At 32.3% G+C, this 14015-nt stretch overlaps 1 protein-coding gene across 1 annotated transcript; it reads right to left on the bottom strand.

Annotated features, from left to right (window-relative positions):
* Window positions 1–411: 411 nt before the first annotated feature.
* On the bottom strand, window positions 412–13798 carry LOC128176507 (uncharacterized). Its single transcript, XM_052842903.1, has 15 exons — window positions 13725–13798; window positions 11952–12074; window positions 11672–11785; window positions 11335–11412; window positions 11126–11247; window positions 10938–11024; window positions 10561–10653; window positions 10063–10176; window positions 9686–9893; window positions 3121–3276; window positions 2255–2340; window positions 1984–2054; window positions 1663–1760; window positions 760–1045; window positions 412–671 (listed from the first exon to the last, which is right to left on the bottom strand). The coding sequence occupies exons 1-15, from the start codon at window positions 13789–13791 to the stop codon at window positions 578–580; spliced, it is 1797 nt and encodes a 598-aa protein (XP_052698863.1). The 5' UTR covers window positions 13792–13798; the 3' UTR covers window positions 412–577.
* Window positions 13799–14015: the final 217 nt, after the last annotated feature.

Here is a 14015-nt window from a genome sequence, read left to right as displayed (position 1 = left end):
CAAATTAGCTATATGTTAAAATAATTGATGATATTCTGTTGTAATTGTGACGTGAAAGGAAATGAAAGAAAAGTTTTCAAGGATGTTTGCATTTAGCTGGATGTGTACAAAGTATTGTGGTCATAGTAACTAATTACTTTGACAAAAGGGTAAATTCTAATATCTAACCTATCTTTTAAAAAATACAATGGGATTTGCTAAAGCGTCAGTCTCTTGATATTAGGGTAATGAAAAACATGGGACTTAATATTAACGAAAATAGTTAGGCAAGTTTTTAATTTCTGAAAAAGAAAATAAGTTGTGGTAGGTCATGCTACGATACCCAACGAGTTGAAAACCAAGTAAAACTTGTTAAACCCATTACGTTAAGAGTTACCGGACTTTCGAAATTGACAGTTGTTGATATGGCAACACTAGCAATATCAATTAGAAAACATAACAAAAATTCTTATTTCAACATTTATTCATAACGTTTCAAAATGTTTAAATGCAACAACTTTTTTAAGTTCATTATTTACTGACAAGTTAAACTATGTATTTTTTCATGTTATCTACAATTCAAAATTCACATAAGTGTTTACAAATTAAGTTCATTTTTCACTAATTTTACCTCAGACACCTCTCTGGACGCCAGGTTAATTTGAATGTTTTTTGCCATCACAACTCTATAACTAGAAAACAACTATAACTTTTCAAACGAACAGTATTAAGGAAATGTGTAATATTTTATTCATTCAAAGTCCGAGCGCTTTTACTTACGTCTGATTTTCGACATTGACGACTACGGTTGACTTGGGATCACGTTTATAACATTTGTTGATCTTTGCGTTCATTTCTGTACAATATGGATTCCATTTCCCTGTGTCATCTTTCCAGAACCACTGTCCTATTGCACATGTAAAACTCGGACCATCTGTTTCAATGTCTGATGATACTGAGGTGTTTCTGAAGTACTTTCCTTTTACTACATGTAAGATTGGCTTTGTCATATCAGAGGGAGCTTTATGCCCAGATATATCTAATGAGCCCTTTGCCTTTTCATAACCTTTTGAAACAATTGATAATAATGCCTCAATAAAATGATTTATGAAAAATACAAACTCTTTTTTAGTATTGATAAAAATTTTATTACTAATAAGTAATTCAATAGATAATAATAATAGTAAAGTAATAATAGATAATAATAAATTTACATTCTTTTCGATTTAATTAATGATAAGATGATAAAACTTCAATTATAATTACCTTCACTGTTTGGTTTATTTGATTTTTCATAATGAATTTTAGCAATTTTCACTATTTTATCGTGATAATCATTCTGTTATAAAATATTATAAAAGACTTATATTGAACATTCTTCTTTCACAGCTCTTATTACTAAACTTTTGCTATCTTTTACAAATCGGATGTATATTTAAAGAACTCCCAGTTAGTGTTCACATTCGCGTAGTTGTTACAAAGATATGTTAAATGACAAGTAACATTAAATTATTGATTTAAATCTATTTTGATTTAAAAGTTTCAAAAAACATTTTTATTTATAGCTTTAGATTTTAATTTTAAAAACAAAAATTAAATTTAAATCAATCAATTTGTGAAGCCAAACAAAAGCCATTTACTAAATCCAGGATGGTCACAAAATAAATGTTGACAATTACCTACCCTTCTTTGAGCTGGCATGACTTTCAAATGAATAATTCTGCGCGGCCGTCGTCATTATTTCTTCTCGATGTCTGACTGCCTCAGGTGAGAAAGGGTCGCTGTGGGGAGTAAAATTTTAGTTAGCTCATATAGTTTTCATCTGGTTGCTTTCGTAACAAAACAAATAACCAACGTATACATAGTAAGCTAATGATTTGAAATGACGATATCTAAATCTAATAATTCAAAAACCTTATCTTAAATTCTTGTCAAACATATACGTAGCCTGTAATAACAATTTAAATGTTCATAAAAAATTTACACGTGGATAAAAGAAATTACCAAATCTGGATCTCATTTTTTCCACTGAATCCAAATCTATAATGACCCAGGATACCGTTCTGCCATCGCACCTTGAACACAATAAACATCATTTATGTATTAAACCTTCGAGGGTTTTTGATTTATAAAAGGGATTTAAAATTTCCCTATGTTTTATTATGTAAAAAGTTTTCACATTGTACTTCTATTAGGGAAAGAGTAGGAATTGACATTTTAGCCATAAACGGTGTTCCATTGATAAACAAAGTTGTCTTATGGCCGATATCCTTACAAGGACTACTCCATGGCCTACTACTGCCACAACAGATCCAATGTTTCCGGCACCGCCATCTTGGTCATCCCACTCCCAGTCTGGACCTAAGTGTGAATGGAGATGTCTCTAGTTAGACAAACTACACATCGGTGATTTTTTAGTAATCATTTTGGTAATTTTAGTAATTAGATTTTTTTTAGTACAGAGTCCGATATTACTGTTAGATATTAATTGTTTACGTATAAATGCCAAAGAAGAAGTTTTCTTACTTGAAGTTATGAGAAAGTGACTTATATAATACAATATATAACTTTATTCAAATTGCCATCAACTAAAATCTACTAGTTGTTAGAAAGAGAAAATTAAGTGAAAATGGTGATATCTTTTCTTTTTGGCGGTGGCTATGAAACACAACAATTTCATTTAATAATTTCAAAATATTTGTTATTTTCAATGGAATCGTGTATCATTTTGTTAAAGTAATAACTCTTAACCGAAGAAAACTTTGTTTACAACTTTATCACAAACTGATATAAAAACTGTAGAAAGGTTGAGAACTACGAATTGCAGATAGGTTATGTAACACTTTCCTAATGAGCTAGATTTAGATTGTAGTTTACTTGTTGGTTACTGACTGGTACTTGTAAGCATTTTTCTTGTATTTCCAAAAATAAGGAGGAAGTGGCAATGCTTATAGCACTTCTAATATCTAACATATACTTTCAACTATCTCTCCGTGTATCTGTCTATGATGATAATGCTATTGTTAACAATTCTCTCCATAAAACAAATTAAGCAGGTAATGATTAATTTCTATATCAAACATTAAATATTAATTCTTGAATACAGATCATAATTCTCCCTGATGACCCGTTTTAACCTACCCCGTTTGACCTGACAGCCTGAGGATATCGATTCGTTTCTCAAAATACGTGGTTCATTGCAAACTTGAACATCATACTTCTCCTTCTCAGAATCTGTTGTTCCATATCGGTAACCATTACGTGAGCCATCATCCCATTCCACGGTCAACCAGCCCACTAAGTAATATAGTAGACTCAGTTTCAAACTATTCCACATACAATTCAACGTGAGTGAAGCATAGTTAAATCATAATAGATAAATTTGGTCACTCGTAAATAAGCTTTTGATATGATATATACGCGCGCAAAAATTAATGTATTGATTAAAGTAGCAAAATAAATAAATATTTGTCCATTATTGACTGCGTGGGGTGCAATATATTCATGTGTATGTTGTCGAAGAAGAACTTGATCAGAAGAATTTGCAGTTTTGTATCAGGAGTACACTACTTGTAGCACTGTGCAATGTGACTTGAGAATTGGAGTTTACAGATCCAAACACGAAGAGAATATTCTGGCAAAATCAAGATATTCCACTGTGCAAATTTTAAAAACATAAATTCTTTTAGTGAAAAGAGCTCGAGAAATGTCGTCCTTTTGTATGGAATTGGATCGAAAAAGATTTCTAAATCAAAACGGACATTCATAAATCTATGTATTAACATTTTTATCCTACAGAATCGCACCATCCTCTCCCGCTTTTTGGATCAATGTGCGAAGATTTCGAACTATGCACATCTTTGCGCACGCTTCCACACGACGCGATGTGGACCTGAAGGACCAGTGCAAAAAAAGCCCACAACTTTGTGTTCATCGTTTTAACAAATGTTACTTTATTCAATATTTAAAGGAAGTGAACATGAAAAAATTAATTGTTGCCTAATAAATTTTAAAGCCTTTTGAAACTTAAAAACGAAGATTGTTACCTTATTGTTTATTTCTATCAAGAGATTTTATCAATTTAACACTCTCAGTGAAAGGATAATGGAAGTAATCCATTTTTCCCCAGCATGCATCTGTTCTCTGACGTAGATAAGCCACATTGCTGCTGGTGACTGGGTCAATGTTGGAACGAGGCCAGTGTTTATGTACAGAGTTGATAAAAGTTATGAAGAAAAAATATGCCTGGATGTGAAGAAAAATTTTGTACTGTCATGAGAGGACAAGGATTTAGTACATTTCTATAAATGAACCTCAGATAACTATATATGATTTATGCAAAAAATGAATAGATAAATTAATTTCTGAAATATGAGACCATCGCATTTCAGATGTTTGTACGGAGACGTGGCAGTCAGTGTTTACATAAATAAAATGCTGTTGGTAGATTTCAATTTGAATTAATATAAAAATTTAATTTAATTTTCTTTGTGGGGTTTCTTACTGTTACTTTTTATTTAAATGCCCTGGAAATTTTTCTGATTTGTTTTTATCTTTTTTGATAGATAAGATCCTGATGATATATACGCCGGTTCTGTTTAAGCTGTCAGAAGAATAACAGAACTTAGATACTTTTTAAAAATCAGGATGCTGAGCAATGCACCTTGTGTGCTCATTTATGTAGCACATATAATGTTCAAACTCATAGACAAGAATTTCCCGAGTGCAAGAAAAAATAGGTCACATTTTTATAACACTGATCCACGGACATTTCATTCTAGTTACATGTCATATTAACTGCTGGTGGGAATGCATCATTCTGAGATCCAAGATCTTCTTCCATAAACACTGTTTAAAAATGAGGCTAAAGATACAAACATATCAAATATTATTATTACAGGGGATTTCAATGACAACCTTAACAATTTAAGAACTTCCAAAATCAATGATATCATTAAAGATCTAGGAATGACACAACTTATCACAGACGCTACGCATTTTACGGAAAACTCTGAAACATTACTAGATTTGTTAATAGTAAACACTATAGAAAACATCGATTTTTCTGGGGTGGGCGACAACATTCTTCCAAGTAACACACGCTACCACTGTCCCATCTACTGCGTCCTAAAATTGCCCAAATTATACGCTCGAACTTTCACTAGAAAAATTTGGTCATTTTCGGAAACCAACTTTTATGATTATAAAATTTGCCTACGTAAACAAAATCTAGATATGCAAATCTCTAATGAAATCAATCAAGCTTGTAACGAAATTACAAATAAAATATTAGACACTGCCACCAAAAATATACCAAACAAGGTCATCACTTCTCGACCTAATGATCCCCCTTGGATGCATAATGCGGTCCGCCGAGCTATAAGGCAACGCAAACGTCTGCACTCGAAGGCTAAAAAATCCCAATCCTCAGTGGACTGGGCTAATTATCGAAAGGCAAGAAATGAATGCGTAAATAAAGTAAGGAATGCAAAGCAAACGTACTACTTAAAACTAGCTAATCAACTAAAATCAAACAATTTATCACAAAAGGAATGGTGGTCAGGAATCAAGTTAAGTCGTACCCAACCCGACTCGCACCCAAACCAACTCGTACCCAAATATTTGAGTACGACTTCACTAGTCAACTCGTACCCACGGAAAAAATATATTTATACTAGGAAAATAAAATACAATAGTTTTCATTCATATGTTATGTTTTTTATTTATGTTTTATTTAACTTTAAATTAACTTTGCCATTTGATTACTCAAAAAATATGTTTTAATTATAAAACAATATCTAATATAGTGATTCACTTACCGTTTTCTTGCAGGAAACACACCTCTTTCGAACCATGTTGATCTACCAAAAGTGATGAAAATGTGTGTTTCTTCTTAGTTTTGAGCAGCATGTTTATTTTGTGCTGACAAACTCATTGGTTGATCGGTTGAACGGAATCACATAAAGCAATTAATTTTAATTTTAATATGATGATAGTTAACCTGCTCATAACCATTCATGATCCGTCCGCATTCAAGTAAAGAACTATAGTATACCAGATTTTTATAACAAATTCTTTTAAATTTGTTATACAATTCGCATATTAATGTTATCGATAATATACAAAACATAACAACATACGAATAAAAGCCATTCATTTTATTTTCCTAGTATAAATATATTTTTTCCCCGTGGGTACGAGTTGACTAGTGAAGTCGTACTCAAATATCTGGGTACGAGTTGGTTTGGGTGCGAGTCGGGTTGGGTACGACTTGACTGTAATTCTTGTTGAAAAAAGTTACAAATTTAAAAAAATGTAATAAATCTACTTATCCCCCAATTAAATTAAATGATAACAGCACACTTGTGAACGAAAACTTTGAGAAAGCAAATATATTCAATGACTACTTCTGTCAACAATCGCAAGTAGATGATGACAATATCGATTTACCCGTAAACTACGATAATAATGACCCGTATTGTAACCTAGACAATATTATTATTTCTGTTCAAGATGTAAAAGACAACTTGCAAATCCTAAATACTAATAAAGCTACTGGTCCTGATAATTTAAATCCTATGCTCCTCAAACAAGCTTCATCAGAACTTGCTTATCCTCTAACTAAACTATTCAATCTTTCTCTGCAAAGTTCTACTGTTCCTAATCAATGGAAAATCGCAAATGTAACTCCTGTATACAAGAAAGGCTCAGCAAACACAGTGAGCAACTATAGACCAATATCCCTGCTTAGTGTCCTTGGGAAGTGTATGGAAAGATGTATTTTTAAATACCTATACAATTTTCTCCACTCAAATAACATATTAATTCCATCTCAATCCGGCTTCTGTCCTAATGATTCTACTGTCAATCAACTGCTTAGTATATCTAGTGATTTTTATCGAGCTATTGATCAAGGCAAAGAGATAAGGGTAGTGTTTTTTGATATAAGCAAAGCGTTCGACAAGGTATGGCATAAAGGTCTCCTATATAAACTTAGTAATTTGGGAATACGTGGCAATTTATTAAAATGGTTCCACACTTACCTTCACAATAGAAAACAATGTGTCGTTATTAACGGTACCAAATCATACCTGAAAAACGTGCAAGCTGGTGTTCCGCAAGGAAGTATTTTAGGTCCACTCCTTTTTCTTATCTACATAAACGACCTAGTGGTCAATATCGATTGTAATATTAAACTGTTTGCTGATGATACGTCAATTTACATAACAGTTGAAAACCCGTTCAGCTCTGCAGCTCTACCTAACTCTGATCTTGAGAAAATTAACGACTGGTCTAAAAAATGGCTTGTATCCTTCAACCCTTCCAAAACTGAATGCATGACCATTTCCAATAAAATTAAGAAGCCTTTTCATCCCTCACTCATATTTGATGATGTCCACCTCAAAGAAGTTGAATCGCATAAACACCTTGGTGTAATTTTTAGTAGTAACTTATCGTGGAACCAACATATAGATGAAATGATATCCAAGGCTTATGCAAGATTGGGACAAATGCGCAAAGTTAAATTTTTACTAGATAGAAACTGCTTACAAAAAATATACTTCTCTTTTATTAGACCAGCCTTAGAATACGCTGATATAATATGGGATAATTTACCGGAATATCTTAGTCGAAAAATAGAAAATATTCAGTTAGAAGCGGCACGAATAGTGACGGGGGGTAATAGAATGGCGTCCATTGCATTTTTATACAGAGAAACAGGCTGAGTGTTACTTTCAAAGCGTAGGGAAAACCATCGACTCGTTCAGTTCTTTAAAATGTTCCATTGCAAAACTCCAGCAGAATATCTTTCTAATATTTTAGAAATACAAACTTCTAAAGATGGAACACATAATACCAGAAGTAATTATTCCATACGAGAAATTTTCGCACGAACAAAGCTATATTATGAGTCATTCTTTCCAAGTACAATAAGGCTCTGGAATACACTACCTAATGAAATACAAAACAACCATTCTTTAAACAATTTCAAAAATCAATTAAATCGTAGCAACATAAACATTCCCGATTATTATAATTTTGGATCCAGAAAAGGACAAATTCTACATTCCCAGTTAAGATTAGAGTGCAGCGCCCTGAAACTTTATATGTTCCGCAGAAACCTCTGCCCCTCCCCCTTATGCACATGTGGTTCAATTGAAAGTAATGACCACTATCTTTTATATTGCCCAAATTATAATGTAATACGTAGTGAAACAATTGAAACAAATGTAAACATATTACTCTTTGGGTCTCCCAATCTTAGCGATAATGATAATAAACACATTTTTTATATGGTCCAAAAATTCATCATCGACAGTAAACGATTACAGGGTACCTAGTGTAACCTCGACACTTTTTTTACTTAATTATATTCTCTAAATATGTAAAAGCATCTAGGATATATTTATACAGGGGTGTATTTCATACATGTATTTCCTTTGGTGTTTTACTTCAAATTGTTCTGAACATAATTGTATTGTTTTCCTTATAGTATAGCATGAAGTTATACGTTCGTGTCGATTAGCTCACTAGTTTAAAAATAAATGCACTTGTAATTCCAACTCTCAAACTCATGCATATGTCAAAATGTCTAGTCTTGATTGATACATATATTGGATGTCTTTATCTCCTCTTTTATATAAGCTCTCATATTCTTTATTTAATCATACATACATGTAATTTGCACCTCTCATATTTTTTCTTATCTAAGAGAGGGATTTGTATAAGCCTTTTGGCTTGTTTCCCAATCTTATTGTACTTTATGCCAAATACATGTACCTGCTATTGTAAATTATCAATAAAATATTGTTTAAACTAAAAATGATAACTCTTTACATCCATTTCAAGTTTCAATTCACATTTTGATGATGCAATTTTACTAAACGTGTGTAAAAATGCAATGTATCTCACTGACGTCAGCATCAGTGCTGCCCTCTCTTAGATGCTTAGAGATAACCCAGCAGGAAGGTAATGATTTAAACAATATGGCGGCGCTCATGGATTGCAAGAATTAGTTATTCTAAGTGGCATATCTTCTTACTGAGGAAAGTTCTGTCTAAACGGTTTTCAGATATCATTATACACATCAAACAGACAAATTTGAGCCCTTTATATTTTTTTCATGTTCACTTCCTTTAATTTTTTTACATACTTATTCAATATTTAGTTTATTTACATACCCAAATGCAAAATACTCTGTTTTGGATTAATATTTATTGTTAACCAATTGGATAATGCAAGGTAAATGAATGGAAGCAGAGCGATCGTAAAACTCTCTATAAACAATGAAAAGGGAAAATGTTTTAAGTAAGTTATAAGCCTCAAACTGCCCATTCTTTGATATAGTATAGTCCTCGGCTGTGACGCTTCTTGGATTGTACAAGATCGGACAGAATAGACAGTTTTCGGCTTATAACCATTACTTAACATTAATTTTTCCTTAATTGGTTTGGTTTATTCACTTCGAAGACAAAAAAAAGAAAACGATATAATTCATTTTTAAAAACTTTTTATCAAATTCAACGTTCTATGAAATATCAATTAATATGAAAAATTGCATAAAGTACCAAGATACACATCGTGGCCTAGTTGACGAACTATTACGTATACCTAGAGAATTTATTTAGGCGATGCTTGATATATCATCCGTTTATGTGATGCATAATAAAATATTGTTTAAAATTAGATTAACTACGCTATTTACCATCTTTAGAATGCCCTATTACAGTACCAGGTCCGAAACTGTCCTGAAATTTCCATTTCCAGTCTCGTCCTCGCTTCACTCTTGTTCCCAGAGGAGGCATCCGGGGATCTCTTTCTTCGAACGTATCCAATCTCTCTTCAATATCGTCTTTTATACGATCCAATGATACATATAAGGACTTTCTTGAGCATATTTCGTAAATGTCATTCTATAAGCATAACGTTGTATATCAACAGAATGACGTTTTACAAAACAAAATGTAGATCAGAGATGGATATAGAGATAGAGAAATAGACTCACAGACAGACATACACAGACAGGAAGAAAGAGTAGATAAATGATAATGAATCAATTAAGTGTTCATATTTGTTTTATACCTGGTCCATTTCCGGAAATTCCCCGTCTGGAAATTTACACACCAATGACGTCAAAACACGTTCTCTGTCGTTCCCGTCGTTAATCAGTTCATACGACAGACTAGCAGCTATTTTCTTTAATAAATAAACATATTTCTTAAGTAATTTTTAAATCTCATTGTTTAAACAGTTTACTTCGATCATTACTATTTAATGCAGCATCGCGTCTTTTAAAGTTATTCAAATATCACTTTAACCATTAGCGTTGAGTATTAAGAATAAGTTATTCCAATACCACTCAAATTACGCGTTCGGTATTTAGAAGAAGCTATTTCAATATCACTTAAACTTAGCTTTTAGTATTTAAAATAATAAATAACACGTTATTAAAATTAAATTCCTATAAAGCATGAGAGAAAACTCTGTGACCTTAGTGTAGCACTTCGTAAATGCTTTTAGTGAAAAAACGTATTTACAACTTTTGTGTAAGATGATTATGATATAGTTAAAGCATTTTACCATATTCTTGGAATATTTAGCGAACTGCCTGGCTTCGTGGGGATTTACAACCTTTCCCCCACGTGATTGGTTACAGATGAACTCTAGTATCGTCTAAAATAAAATAAAACCCTAAATTGGTTTTGTTATTTAATTTCAGCAATCTATATGGTCAACAAATCATCCAGCAAAATAACTGAACATTTTTTTGAAAGATTTTTTTTTTGTTAAAATGGACCACGTACATCCAACTCTTTTAAATAAAATGGACATGAAAAGTCACGACAAACAAATGTGTTTTTAACTATATGATTTATTCTATGATCAAGTGGTATGGCGTGCCTGAAGTTATTCAAATAAAATTGACACCGCTACAGTGCACCTTAAACTACACTTACGGTATCTGGGTGCCTCCCAGTCGGAATACAAAATATTGGATGAACTTTTCCAATTTTTCTAGTAAACTGAAGCAGATGATCCTTATTCTGATAAAATAACGAGTCATTATGATAAGAAATACAATGAATTTAGTTTTCAAAAACCCTATATTTGTTTTAAGTCATGATTAGACATTCATAGTACACACATTATCAGATTCCACTGAGGGACAGTCCTCAGTCAAAAAAGCTGTAATATCTGTAGGTCTGCCATCCGAAATTAGTACAATTCTTGGGTGAATGTGAAAATCGCCCATAGTATAAGAGTGACCTATAGAGTAAATAATTAAAGCAAATAGGGTAAAAATCACCAATTATCAATATAAAAACATTGTCAAGAACAAACAATACAACCTACTTGCGCCATTGACGAAACATCCAGTTGATAATATAAATGCAGCAAAAAGTGGGGATGGTCCACCAAATTCAATGTCATCTAAAACAAAATCGATGCTTTCGATTACAATTCTGTATGATTAATAGTTTGACACATCTGAACACACAGTAGTATCAGAATTCGGGGGGGGGGGGGGGGGGGGGGTTGTTTATTTTAAAGTTTTCATGAAAATGTGGAATCATATTTGGAAATAAGTCATTTTAACAAAACAAAGTATTGTTTTACACGTTCTGAATTGGGTGGTATGTAAATTACCAGATGTCGTTCAATGGATGTAGCCATAAAATGACAATATTACCTAAACAATGTTTGACATCTTCATAGTGATTTGAAAAATGACACTGAAACTTTGTTTCTCGTCCACATACTATAACTGCTACATTCTCATCAATATCTGGGTGTTTGGCATATTCTGAAATGTTAACGTTTGAAAACAGAAGTTACTGGTTTGCATGGCATGATTGAAGCCTTAAATAGCTCTAAATAATAAAAAATGTTTTATAATGCCAAATAGAACACAAAAAATTAAAATTAATTTTGAAATTTCTTTTGTGTAAAGCAAATTTTGAAAACGTCACCATCAATTATTGAAGTGAACGCTTCCTTCATCTGTGTGAAACCTTCTTCCCCAAGACTGGATGACGTGTCCAATATAAAAACATTACACGGGCCAGTTCCATGTTGAAAACGCAATTCTCGATCTGTAATTCAATAACAGGAGGCCCGTGGGCCACACCAGCTACCTAAGAAAGTGTTTATCGTTCTAAGCAGTTTATTAAGTGGTTTATTAAGTGGGCAGGAATACGTTTATCAAAAACAGCATAAAAACATGTTTATATTAGCACACATGATTATTTTTAAAAGAAATAAACAACGTTATTTAGTGAACATGGCGTTATGAATAGCAAATATGCCAGCAGAGCAGTTGCTATTTATACCGCCATGTTCCCTAAATAATCGTTGTTTATTACTTATATTTGCATTTTAACACTCGCAAATACCCTGTATTAGCTTAGACCTTGACATTTAGCTATTGCATCAAAAATAAACATTTAGACTTTAATAGAGAGGTTTAGCAAACCAACGTGTACGCGTACGTGTACGTGTAGAACGGAAAATATGTGCATTACGTCATCAGTTTGTGTAATGACGAATTTCTACACGTATGTACCCGAATGAACATACGTGTAAATTGCAAAGTACCCGTAAGGTCGAACTTGTAGCCTCTGTTTCCCTGTTGTCTATTAATTTTAATAAATATGTTAACTTTTCTTAAGCTTGAATATTCAATGCAAATACTGATATCTACCAACATAAATTTTCATTAGCGTTTAATATGTTATTGGAGTTTTATTTCACGCATCTCTTCCTTCAAAACATGCAATGGCTCCGTTATCTTATTAATTTGCGATAAATAAAAATGTGCATATATAATAAATGATGTTTAATAAAATTAACACATGCAGAATTCCTACTTTTCGTTTATAACCAACATTCTCAGATTAGGAGGAGAGGATATCCATAATTACGTTAAAACATTTACACGTACAAGTACACGTTACAACTGCTAAACAAGAAAAGTAATTGAGCTGGTAAGCGTAGTTCTAACTTGTAACTTACACGTACAAGTACACGTACACGTTGGTCTGCTAAACCTCTCTCTTGTATCTTTTTAATTCATGGAAAAGTATATGACGTCACATCTTTATGACGTCATAGTATACAGATTATTGCAGTTCCTCCGTATGGACTTACAGTGGGAAAGAACAATGCATTAAAATTTATAATTTTAAAAGTATTTGTAAATACGTATACGTAAGAAAAATTTACAAAAGTTTTATGCTATATCTTTCTTCGATGAATTTCAATCCCATAACGACTCCTCATTCTAATGGTACTGTTTAAAACTATATTAAAATATACTGATATAAGGACACATGATCAATTCATGACCTTAGATGGTCCATGATAATAAACAGAAGAATGCATTGCTTTTTATTTGAATAAGCTTAAAACCTTTTTGCCAAAAGTTGTACGAATTATGTTATTCCCTCAGTGATTCGTATAAAAAAAGAAAATGTACAATGTTAACAGATTAATGGGCAATTAGGGAATAGACAATGGATACAAATACATTACGACAAATGTTTAGTGATCAGAAGAGTTTTGAAACTATATTTTAGGTGAATCGATTACAACTATCACATAAATTTCAAAATAGCAAAAACTTAAAGAATTGTCGTCTGTGTTTAGCTGATTTTACTTCAAAAACGTAAAACATACAATGGGTTTATTTATTTTGGTAGAACGTCCTACTTAAAAGAGGTGTATACACATATCGATATACCCACTTCTTTCAGCTGCAATGGCTGCTTGTTGGTGCCAAAACGTTTGGGATTCTCTAAAATTCTCGTCCATTTAAATTCTGTGAACAAACCAAAGAAGATGCTGTTACGACGTCTATTCAGACAGTTATTGATTTATATTTGTTATGAAACATTATACATGTATTTTGTTGTTTTAATTCGTTTGCCATATGAAACAAATTATTAAATGTTACCATTATCTGCTTTGTATCCTATAAGTATACCTATCCATTGTCATAAAAGCAGTCCACTTTCAAAGATAAATGTGCTGCTATA

The sequence above is a fragment of the Crassostrea angulata genome, chromosome 3, assembly GCF_025612915.1.
Source record: "Crassostrea angulata isolate pt1a10 chromosome 3, ASM2561291v2, whole genome shotgun sequence".
NCBI lineage: Eukaryota > Metazoa > Mollusca > Bivalvia > Ostreida > Ostreidae > Magallana > Magallana angulata.
This window is presented reverse-complemented; position numbering and strand designations above follow the sequence as displayed.